Consider the following 11,441-nt stretch of genomic DNA (forward strand, 5'->3'; position numbering starts at 1 on the left):
TGATTCGCTTCTCAAAGCTCTGCCTTCTTCCTGTTCATATCAGCTCATAAAAGTGGTTTCGAATAGTTGGAGGATGAAATTTTAGCCCATTTGCTCAGATGACCTCTCCTTTGATTTTCGCTTAAGTTACTGCATCTTACATCCTGAATACACCTTTGTTGTCTTGGTTGTGGTAAAGTTGACCTTGTAGATAATTTTTCTCTAATATGTTCCCAGTTAATTTCTAGGCAAGGTTCCACGAGGGACAGAATTGGCATTTAATCAGTTGGCTTTTGGTCCTAAAAAGGACTATCTTATTGTGACTGGTGAAGCTTCGATGAAATGTTCTTTATTGCTTCTGCAACCTCAGCCAATACTGTTGCTTATCTCTTTTTGCGGTCTCCTCTCATCGCTTCCCATCGTTCGTGTGAGTGAACGCCGAAATACCAGCTCAAGAGTTTTAGAGATTGTTTCTTTATGACTTGCTCGTGTTCTCGTGAATATGCATCGATTATTGATAGGAATCACCTCTTTTCAGAGCGACTCGATCCGCAGTTTCTTCAGCCAAAACTCCCTACAAAGAAGCAAACAGAATTTTAAAACAATTTTTGATTGCTAACCCAACCAGTAAGCCACTGTTTTTTGGCAGCAAATATGCTCTGCGTACCAACCATATTTATAGTCAATGCTGTATCGTCCCAAATGCTGAGCAGTGGAATGAGAAGTCCTATGCCGATGATCTTCAAACATCTCTTCTTGAGTATTACGGCTTTTGCTCCTTTTCATGAGAAATCAAATTTCCTTCGGGAGAGTAATGATGCGAGAGGGCTTCACGACAATAGCGTCATAACAGAAAGTTCTTGATTATTAATCTGGTTATGGTACTCGCCACTCGATGACGCTCTGTCCGGCTTTCCAGCCTAAAGAGGTTGTTTTTGATGTTTTCTGAGTTCCCAGGAGTGGTTTTGGTTGTCATGGTAAATCCAGAAAGTCTCCTTGTTTCCACCTTGTGCATACGTATCGTCAGTCGAGTGAAAACAACCATTCTTACTTGCACGGACATTTGGTGCTTTATCGTCAGCTTACATGACCACGTGGTAGAGCTTATCATAGCAGGTGTCGTGGCGTACAATCTCCTGAGGAGAATTCGCCGGAAACAAGCATGCAGCAAAGCGAAACAGCATGACGATTTCTGGCCTGACTGTTGGTGCAGAAACCTGCTTGAACAATTGTGAGTAACATTATGCTAATAACACATGACTGCTAATCACGTAATTCCTTTATGAAGACGACTTAATATCTGGATAGATCCTCATTGCTACACGCACTTTCTATACTTTGCGAGTGACTGTGGATTTGGCGCTCTTAAAATCATTGTTCCCTCTCTGTGCGAGCTTTGAAGAAGTCTTTCAACTTCTCGTAATGCGAATAGTTTGTCACGGTGTGTGCGTACGACGATACTATCGACAACTATGCTGCGGCGCATTACAACACACTTTATAATATAGATTGCAAGTAGTATACAATTTTGCTCTGTACTCACGGACATCGAAACGAGAAAATAACAGGAGACGACGAGTTAACCGGTTTTTCCTTCGAAGCGACCGCCATTACAAAGGATGGTAGGATGTTATATACTTGCGGGTCCGGGGGATACCACTGAGAAGCGAACACAATCAATTTCACTATTAACGTACAATTAAAGAACAACGAGGGATAGATTATGTAGCGCAGCCGCCTCACATTGCTACATATGCACGAGATTTCTCGGAAAAGTAGTGGATATTGACTCTTTGCATATTTTTTGTGGAAAGAACTGTGGTTGGCCAACCACCATCGTAGCCTCAGCATTTCACGAAAACTACAATTACCGCTGTACATAAAATTTGAAAATATGGTAGGAATTCTATTTTGCGAAGCCTCCAATATATCTATTGGCTTGTCACTCGAACCAGTCTAATGAAGAATTCGTACTATAAACTTTTCGAAATCTTCATTTCGCGCGTGATCATGTTCACTAGAAACGTACGAGAATACGTGCACTCAAATGCCCAAATTACGGCCGCTACAAATTTTTAGGTCAAACCAGGCGACATGGTCGCCCTGGACACGAAAACCACAACCAAGTCTGTGAATTTGGGGAATATGCAAGGCGGAATTCCTTCTGAAGTGCGTAAAATGCGCCAGAAATTGGCAAAACCATGGTTTTGAGATGTGCTGTTGATTCGCTACTTAGTTTGATGTCGAGCTTAGTCTTCATAGATCATCTTTTGAGGGCCGAGCTCTACGCCACGTTTTTCTGCGGCGTAGAGATCGGCACTCAAGAGATTACATCAGATTGCTTCTCTGGTGGATAAGGTTTGCCTGATTACATGCAATTAATTCTGTCTACCGGTAGTTCAGGATTTCTATGGAGCAGCCTGCTCATCTTATGTTTGCGATTCTGATTTGACTTCCAGGTGTGACATTTTGCTTTGCTACTCTGTTGTCGCTAACTTGCTTTGACCCTTACGACATGAAAGCTAAAAGGGTTTTTGTCTTGGTATAGTTGCTGCGGAAGGTTTTCAATCGGATGAGCGCCTTCCGTAACACACTCTTTCCCCGTACACACTCCTTCTCTCTGCCCTACTGCAATCGATGGCGCATAGCGCTGTTCAGGTTGAGGAGTCTCGGTGCCGACTATGGTCGGGTCAAAACGACATGAACCACGAGTGTACTTGCGGTACGTTTGCGTACGCGCTCGGTACGGCGCGGTGAAGGCAGCGTTTAGAACCGAGTTGGGAGCGTCGCAAACTGCAGCGACGGGTGGTGCTAACAAGGGTTTCAGCACGTAGCCGCTACGCTCCACCGAATTGCATCGAGAGAAGCTTCATGTAGTTTTGACACTACTATATATGTGCACTGCTTCCTGTATAACACAGCCTTTTTATTGCATGCATTTAGGAAGATTTTTCTTCGTCCTCCCACTATATTAACAAAATGTTACTTACATTTGTCACTTATTACACCTACGTTACATTTGTACGTTTTTTACTTTTATATCCATTTATTTTACTCGGCTAGTTCGGGATGTCCTAGGAATAACCTAGACTTAATCGGCGGGTTGATGTCATTGCCTGACGCGATTACCAGCATCCTCGCCGAGGTGTGCCGTCCTTGAACACAGCCCTGCGCAACCTTCTCGATCTTCTGCGAGAGCTTGCACACAATCAATCAATTTGCCGCTATTCCATATTCTGCGAAACCTTATGTCTCGCCTGAACTGCCTATCCACGCCAAGTCCCCTCAGGTCCTCTTTCACCACCTCAGTCCAGAACTTCCGTTTTCGGCCAGGTGACATCCTCTGGCTCGAACCCGACAAACTCCTCAGATCTCGTTAAACAAGGCGATCTGCCGGTCTCCTTAATATATGACCAAAGAAGGAACGATTTACCTTAGCCACTTTCGATGGCGGTGCAAGATGTTGGTATTTTCCACGTGTCATCCGCCGGTATACCACATCAATTTCTGCGTGAAGATTGTGGCATACCCTAGGCCAAAAGTAGCCAAGTAGCCGTCTAAACTGCTTTCGTTTCGTGCAATAAGACCTCTCCATCACCGTAGATGGTGCTGCCCAAGTCTCCGATCCAAACATCACGGCTGGGCGAATGCGGATAGGTAGACTCGCAGCTTGACTTTGTTGGGATGGGAGTCGACCACAGACATTTCGTTAAAGAGTTAAATGCAGAAGTGGCCCTAGCGCATCTTTGCTGAACATCTCTCTCCTAGCTGCCGTTGTTCTTCAGCCCAGGTTGCAGAACTCATCGAAGAGTTCGATCGGTTGTCCGTCCACCCTGATTCCCGTTCGAGGTCTCAAAGAAATCCACATCTGCATGCATTCATCAGGGCGTAGACGTAGTCCATAGGCTGCAGCCAGCTTCGATGCAAGGTTGACAAAATGCAGAAGTTTCGTGCTGCTTCCCGTGAATATAACAACTTCGTCAGCGTACTCGAGATCGGTCAAGGGGTGTTCTGATGATGCTAGAATGATATCGGCATGACACTGATCTACTGTTCCTCGCATAATATCATCGATGGGGAAGTTGAACAAGAAGGGTCCAGCCACTGCCCCTTGTCTTACTCCAGTTACCACCTCAAACGGTGTTGTACATCCGGCTGGTGTTCGAACAGCAGTTGTTCGTTGAATCATGTCATCAAGCAAGCGAACCAACTTTCCCGGTACTCCATCGGCGCGGAACGCGTTGAGAAGACGGCCTCGGTGAGGAGAGTCGAACCCGGCTTAGAAACTCAAATTGCATTGGCTTCGAAAACCGCTGCCAGATTTCGATCACCCCTTTGACTATGAGCACCTGGTCAATCGTAGATCGGCCAGGACGAAATCCAGCTTGCTTGTAGCGCTTTGTTTCTTCGCGATGTCTAGTGAGTCGGTCCAGGATAATGCGCTCCAATACCTTGTACATAACACGCAGCAAAGAGATTCCTCGATAATTCCTAGGGTCCATGACGGATAATTTCTTGGTGAGGGGAATTATGATAGCGTGTCTCCACGAATCAGGTATCCTTTCGTCTATCCATATTGAACGAATGATCTTTGTCATCTCACGAATCCTTGACGGAGGAAGATATTTCAGCAATTCTGCGCTAAACCCGTCATCTCCACCAGATTTTCCATTCTTCATTTTCTGAATACAGACTAGAACCTGCGACACTGTCGTTAACCGCATATGTCGGCCTATGAACGTGCTTGAGTCCAGGAACTGGCGGTGCTTCCCGGTTCAGCAAGGTCTTGAAGTGTTCCCTTCAAATTGGAAGGGTTGCTTCACCGACAGCTACTCCATTGGCAGTGTTGAGGACAGGAGAAGATTTTTCATCTTGCCGCTATACTGTTTTAGTAAAAGCAGAGGATTTCCGCGGGTTGTTGTCCTCCCACGCCTTTTCAAACGCCATCGCTCCTGACGTCCACCCGTTATCGCGGTATTGTTGCAGTTGACACAACTTCCTTCTAAGACGCTTCTCCTGATTGACGTTACAAGTGCTGCGTGCAACACATACAGAATTGTACGCGGATTTTGTTTGCGCAGATGCAAAGGCAAAATTCTTTCGCGGCAATAGAGCCTTGAGCGTTGCTGCGCTGCTCTTCAGGCGTTAAAAGGGTTGATCCCTGCCACGTAAGCAGATAGCGTCGGTGATTCCTCTTAAAAGTGGATGCGATGATGAGATTCGTCTGCTCGCAAAGGTCGACCAGACGGCCACCGTTGTCCGACGTGCGCTCCGCTGGATAGTACCATTTTCCCGGCACATCGGACTACTGTTCGAGTCCCATATTCGCATTTGCGTCGATTCCGACAATGACCACCTGCTGGCTTGGTATTTTAGACATCAACGCATTGAGTTCATCATAGAAAGCGTCCTTACTGTTGTCCTCAGCGGTTTCCGTAGGTGCGTGAGCACTTACGATCCAGAGTTTACGTCCTCTGCGATCCCGCAGTCGTATAAAGGCGCATATAGACGACGTCGAGCCAAATTCCTCCACCAGTTTCTTGTAATTCCTCACAGCTATCGCGCAGCCACCTACTTTGTTCTCATCAGCATCGCCGGAGTATATGGTGTAATTTTCGATGCTGATGGCTGCCCGATCTCTCATGCGTGTTTCCTGCAGTGCAGCAAAATGCATACAGAGATATCGTAGAAGTCTGGATAGAGTGGCTTGTTGGAGTTTGCTCGATAGTATTCGGCAGTTTAGCGTGACGAAACGAATGGTTGTTGCCAAAGATTCTCTGCTCCTTTCAGGCAGTTGACCTTTCAGGTTATGGGCTTTGGCTATGTTCTGGACGACAGCACTTTTTTTTACAATGTATGGGAATGTCCTAGGTATATTTCACAAAAGAGAATAAATTGTCGGGTATTTATCAGCCTCTTTGGGATGAGAATTAACTTCTAACCACTAGCCGAATGATTTACGGAATATAAGTTCACATGTAATTTTGTTGGGATGTTTCGAAATACACATGCACACAACTCTTTGTTTTTTTTATACCTGGGAAGAAGCATGTTTGGGTATGGCGCAGTCGATTAGGAGTCCGCTGTACCCGCAGAGTCGATGGTTCGGAACTGCTCTAGTACAAACCAAGCTCTTGATCCCTACGAGGCCGATAAATTAGTGTTTTTGTGTTGTTTTATTTAAAGTGTTTTTATCCTTCCAGACTTGTCTGGGAGGATAAAAATACTGATTTGATTATCGGCTGGCCCCCGCAAGTCATTGTATAAGCCAACACGAGTTCCAAAACCTGAACGGTTACAAATTGCAGTAAAACGACAATCCGTTTAACTGCAATTGGCGCATCCGAAGTGCCAGTGACTTCATCCTTCATCCTTTTTAAATAAATAGTGACAATAAGGTAGCGACGAAGACGAAAGACGATTGTGAATGCCAGGTTAGAACTTTGAACAGGAAGCAGCAAGAAGATCTTTACAGTGTCAAAATGGCGAGGTGGGGTGGAAATTGGAAAAAGTGAAGGAAGTGACACGCTAGTCCTGCGCATTCAGGCAGGCAGGTATTAGACGAAATAGAAAAAAAGAGGAATTTCTCATTGATCTACTTATCCATATCTTCCTTGCGACCGCGTATACAAGTCCGATTCCTACCAGCCCGTGGTGAGCTATATAACCTGCACTGTTATATATCAAAAGCTTCCCATACATTGCAAAAAGATGCTGTCGTCCAGCGCCATGAAAGCCCATACCCTGAAACATGGAATCAGTAGCGACAAACATCCGTCTCGTTACACTGAACTGCCGGTCGCTGTTAATGAACTCCAACAAGGCGCTCTATCCAGACTTCTGTGATGTCTGCATGCACCGTTTGCTGCACTGCAGGAAACACGCATGAGAGATCGGGCCGTCATCAACATCGAAAATTACACCGTACACTCCGGCGATGCTGATGAAAGGAAAGTAGGAGGCTGCGCAATAGCTGTTAGGAACGATTATAACAGCCTAGTGGAGGAGTTTGGATCAACGTCGTCAAGATGTGCTTTTGTACGATTGCGGGATCGCAGAAGACTCAAACTCTGGATTGTAAGTGCTCACCCACCTACGGAGACCACAGACGACCACAACAAGCACGCGTTCTATGATGAACTGAATATCCAAGATACCAAGCCAGCAGCCGGTAGTTGTCGAAAGTGATAGGAATGCAGATGGGACCTGAACAACAATTCGATGTGCTAGGAAAATGGTTCTATCCCAATTAGCAGATATCGGACAACGGAAATCGTCTGGTAGATCTTTGCGAGCAGACGAATCTCATTATCGCATCCACGTTTAAGAGGAATCATCGACGCTATCAGCTTACGTGGCAAGCGACAACCCTATTAACGCAGAAGAGAAGCGAAAGCGGAAGGTGCCGGCTCTTGAGCTTCAGCTCTATTACGTTCTGACGAAGAACGAACTCATTGTAGAGAAAAGCGCGCCGGAAGCTATAGGCCGTATCTTCCGGGCCCTTTTTTACGGGAATTAGGAAGAAATGGACGGAATCACACTTCTCTCCATCCAATCTACGACTCCGAATAGGCATAACCCACCTGAAATCCGCACCACCCCAGATTCGTGGGGTGATGCCTTTAAAAGCAGCCATCTTTCGCTGGTGCACTTCTGGCGTAAAAAGGGTTGTTCCTTGCCATGTAACCTTATGACATCGATAACTTCTTTTGAATGTGGAAGCAATGATGAGACTGGTCTGCTCACAAAGATCTACCAGACGATTACCGACGCTAGATGTTTGCTTCGCGGAATAATAGCCAAAAACATCGCACTGTTATTCGACATTCATCTCTGTGTCAGCATCAATTTCGACGATAACTGCCTGATGGCTGGGTATCCTAGATATCAAGGTATTGAATTCATTATGAAAAGCGTCCTTGTGACAGTTTTCATCTGTCTCTATAGGTGAGCACTTACGCCCTGGAGTTTGTATCTTCTACGATTCTGGAGTCGCTTTTGACGAAGTTGAGCCAAATTCCTCCACCAGGTTATCGCAATCGTCCCTCACAGCTACTGCCCAGTCCCTACTTTCTTCTCACCACATTGCCTCAGTATAAAGTGTAGCTTTCAACGCTGGCGACGGGACGTTCTCTGATGCGATTTCCTGCAATGTAGCAAAACGCACACAGAGAAAGTATCGTAAAAGCCTGGACAGGGCAGTTTATTAAGTTCCCTCGAAAGTGTTCAGCGGTTCAGCGTGACGAAACGAATGGTTGTTGTCAATGATTTCATGTTCTCTCTAGGCATTACAGCTATAAGACGATGGACTGTGGCAGTGTTCTGGACGACGGCACCTTTTCGCAATGTTTGAAAAGCTTGTACCGTGTACTAGTGCAACATATGTAGCTTATACTCTCCCAAGGCGTACGTTTACATGCATGCCTGATAGTGTTAAGTGAAAGCAGGACCACGACATGCAGGTAGCAATCAGACTCGTATACGCGGCCCCCCTATAGGGGACTAATGGAAGAAATGCGGACACCTGCGGATTTGAAAAAGTATCACATTCAAAATTATCCGCCATTTGCTCAAAATTAAAAATTAAATTAAAATAAAATTATATTAAAATTTGAGCGCTACATGATAGAAGGAATGAAGATGATGTGAGTACAATTATGCAGAATTGTAGGAACAGTTTTTGCCCACATTTGCAAAAATTTGGTGTTTGTATTTCTTCTAGCCTTTTTTTGAAACTAATTGAAACGAATAGTAAATTCTTCCTCCTGCTTTGGTACCAATCCAACTATCTTTGGCGAAAACTAAGATGCATACGGAGGTGGAAATTTGGAGTTGAGGGCTTTGCTTGATGCAACATCAAAAGATCATCAAAACATCATCAAAAGAGCCGCGGATTTTTTGGACAGACTACCGTAGGCAACTCATAATAACTCAACTCATACTTTGTAAATGTTCGTTTAGTTGAAATATATCATACAGGTAAGTTTTTCCAACAGCATTTTGTTGCGTGAATCTTTACCTATCTTTACCCTCTTTACTTCTCTTTCTAAGTTTATCTGGCATCTAGTCATAGATGTCTATTTTAGCCTATCAAAATTCGCACCGGTCCTGGACATATTCCCAATCAAGGTCAGTGTTTCGTCTACTTATAATTCATCTTATGATTTTTTTTATTTCGATTCAAATAATAGTTTCTATCAATCTCTCAAATTCTATTTATTGAATTTATTTTTTAAGAGTTTTTATAAAATGCGCACGACAGACGCTCTTAAATTCCGCGGCTGGGACAAATCGCGGTTTGCGGAATGCTGAAATGAAATTGTATAACAAACCACAGCTCTAAAGATACTTGATTTTCGAGAAGATGTAAGAAGTAAATCGAGCGAGATATAAAAAAAAAACAATTTTCAGCTAACTAGAAACATCACGATATATAATAACGGGCTTATTCTGTCACACACACGCGTGCGCGCGCGCGTGTGTGTGTCGAAAAAGGGGGTGCGACGGGTCCACCGGCGTCGGATTGGCGCGCCGGCACAAGATAGCTATAATATGGGGTGCGACGAGTTCACCGGCGTCGAATTCCTGTGTCGTTCTATAGAAGTATCGCGCAGTAAATTCGTGTGCATGTCGCAAAAGATAAACGGGACCTTGCGAACGTTTCATAGTCGTATCCACTTTCTGTGTTCCTTTTCACCTCCACGACTCCTCCGTTCTTCAGAAAGTGGGAACACGAATGCTAACTGCTGCTCTAACGATTCCAAGTCGTGTCTATTTTACATTGTATTGGTGTCGAAGGAGTGCTTAAAGGTGAAATTTGAATGTTCTTCAAATGTGGAACTGATGCGTCTACAAAGAAACTATGGAAACTTTAGCTTGAATTTCCTTTCAGAAAAAGAAGAAAATGCTGTTAGAAAACACAATTCTAATTTCACAGAAAATGTCACTATTATTAACTTATTTTCATTAATCAGTGATGGCGAGCGGAGCGAACACCACCAGAAAGTCTGAAGTCCGGCTATAGCCGGACGCTCAGACCGGTAAATGAATACTCGTGTAAACGAGGACGCCAAATCCACCATCTCCTCGCCTGTCGCATGAGTAATGTCTTTACAACTGATTTATACTTTCTTTTCAGATAGTTTTCGCATTTGTTATTGCATTATCTGTAATGTTCATCAATTCAGGCCTCTTTTTTTCTAGCTAATTACTGATAAGTAATATGTGCTAAAAACGTCTATTAGTTTCAGTAGAAGCAGCGCCTCCGGTGAAAAGAGCAGACCATTTGATGACCACACGTCATGTAAGCTTCGTTGTCTAACGTTAAGTCATGTAAAGTAATCTATAATTGTTTTTTTCAGCGTGCTTTTTCCAAGGAAAACTCTTTTCGTACAGCAAGAAGTACAACATACTCGAAGATTTTTGTAAAAATTTTTATGGAAAACTGGAATTCAATGCCGATATGACAACAGTTCAACTTCAAGTAGGTTATTGCAGTCCTACTTGCCTCGACTGCTCCCTTTCACCTCAATTCTTGAAAAGGTCACAGTGAAAAGCGATTGTGGAAAAACAAACTGTTAGACATCCTTATCTTCTAGAAAAGGTGCTTCCGGTTGTCTTTCTATGCTCAACAACAAAGTTATCAGATTTCTTCCAACGTCTTATCTACTTCACATCTCAACTAAATTTTAAAGCACTGCAAGGTTGATGAATTAACGTCTTCATTAAGTTGTTAGTTATTAAGTTGAGACTAGCTACTTTCGTTTTTTAACTAATGGACTACCTCAAGAGATTTTTTTTGAACGTTCAAGATGCTTCGGCTCCTTTTATGATCATAGTATGACAGGAGCTGATCCAGGCTGTTAAGGCAACAGCTGGCTTGGATAGAACTCATAGGATTCCGATAAAGGACTGCATCAAAAGACCAGTCGAATCAACTAGATTTTACAAAGCCTCATTTTTTGCCTTATTTATTCAGGATCCTCAGTTAACAATATAGTCGTTTTCATTAGCGAGAATAATATATTAGTTTCTTGGTGGGTTTTTTACGGCGACGCGATTAGAAGCTTTACCTTGCTGATCAGTGGGTGTGATTATCCATTTGCTAGTTTGTTTGCGCTAAGACAATTTTCTGAGGTAGATCATTCAACTTCACAGAAACGCTGGGAAGGAGAATGTTCCCGCCGCCACTGTTCTCTGTTTCGCAGAACATTACGTCTAGTCTGAGTTGCTTGTTGAGATATAAAGACAAACAAGAGAAATTGCAGACATTTCGCTAGTGGAAAGAATGATTCCGTTCCCTTATGTTTGGGTAAAGGAGGGCCCTCACCCCTTCACGACGGGAACGTCGCCAAGGTTCCCATTTGTATAACGAATACCAATTTTTTACGCGGAAAACACATCTAGCGGGAGGGTTGGGACCTTACCGACGATGTTCATGAATCCGGATTGACAGAATTTCC

At 43.9% G+C, this 11,441-nt stretch overlaps 5 protein-coding genes across 6 annotated transcripts; 2 read left to right on the top strand and 3 right to left on the bottom strand.

Moving 5' to 3' along the window:
* Window positions 1–3,760: 3,760 nt before the first annotated feature.
* On the bottom strand, window positions 3,761–4,042 carry RB195_019256 (uncharacterized protein; the record flags this gene model as incomplete). The annotated part of the gene is made up of 1 exon (XM_064187026.1): window positions 3,761–4,042. One exon carries the CDS (start codon window positions 4,040–4,042, stop codon window positions 3,761–3,763), a length of 282 nt encoding a protein of 93 aa, XP_064042908.1.
* Window positions 3,761–4,658, bottom strand: RB195_019257 (uncharacterized protein; the record flags this gene model as incomplete). Of its 2 annotated transcripts, XM_064187028.1 has the most annotated exons (2): window positions 3,761–4,257; window positions 4,355–4,658. In XM_064187028.1, the coding sequence occupies 2 exons, from the start codon at window positions 4,656–4,658 to the stop codon at window positions 3,761–3,763; spliced, it is 801 nt and encodes a 266-aa protein (XP_064042907.1). The 2 variants fall into 2 exon arrangements, with proteins under 2 accessions (XP_064042907.1, XP_064042909.1); XM_064187027.1 differs by having other exon boundaries at window positions 4,173–4,658.
* A 626-nt stretch (window positions 4,659–5,284) lies between these two features.
* Window positions 5,285–5,623, bottom strand: RB195_019258 (uncharacterized protein; the record flags this gene model as incomplete). The annotated part of the gene is made up of 1 exon (XM_064187029.1): window positions 5,285–5,623. The coding sequence occupies one exon, from the start codon at window positions 5,621–5,623 to the stop codon at window positions 5,285–5,287; it is 339 nt and encodes a 112-aa protein (XP_064042910.1).
* A 1,241-nt stretch (window positions 5,624–6,864) lies between these two features.
* On the top strand, window positions 6,865–7,167 carry RB195_019259 (uncharacterized protein; the record flags this gene model as incomplete). The annotated part of the gene is made up of 1 exon (XM_064187030.1): window positions 6,865–7,167. One exon carries the CDS (start codon window positions 6,865–6,867, stop codon window positions 7,165–7,167), a length of 303 nt encoding a protein of 100 aa, XP_064042911.1.
* Window positions 7,168–7,669: 502 nt separating this feature from the next.
* On the top strand, window positions 7,670–9,956 carry RB195_019260 (uncharacterized protein; the record flags this gene model as incomplete). Its single annotated transcript, XM_064187031.1, has 5 exons — window positions 7,670–7,871; window positions 7,927–8,072; window positions 9,066–9,108; window positions 9,701–9,789; window positions 9,954–9,956. 5 exons carry the CDS (start codon window positions 7,670–7,672, stop codon window positions 9,954–9,956), a joined length of 483 nt encoding a protein of 160 aa, XP_064042912.1.
* Between the last annotated feature and the right edge of the window lie 1,485 nt (window positions 9,957–11,441).

The sequence above is a fragment of the Necator americanus genome, chromosome II, assembly GCF_031761385.1.
Source record: "Necator americanus strain Aroian chromosome II, whole genome shotgun sequence".
Classification (NCBI taxonomy): Eukaryota; Metazoa; Nematoda; class Chromadorea; order Rhabditida; family Ancylostomatidae; genus Necator; species Necator americanus.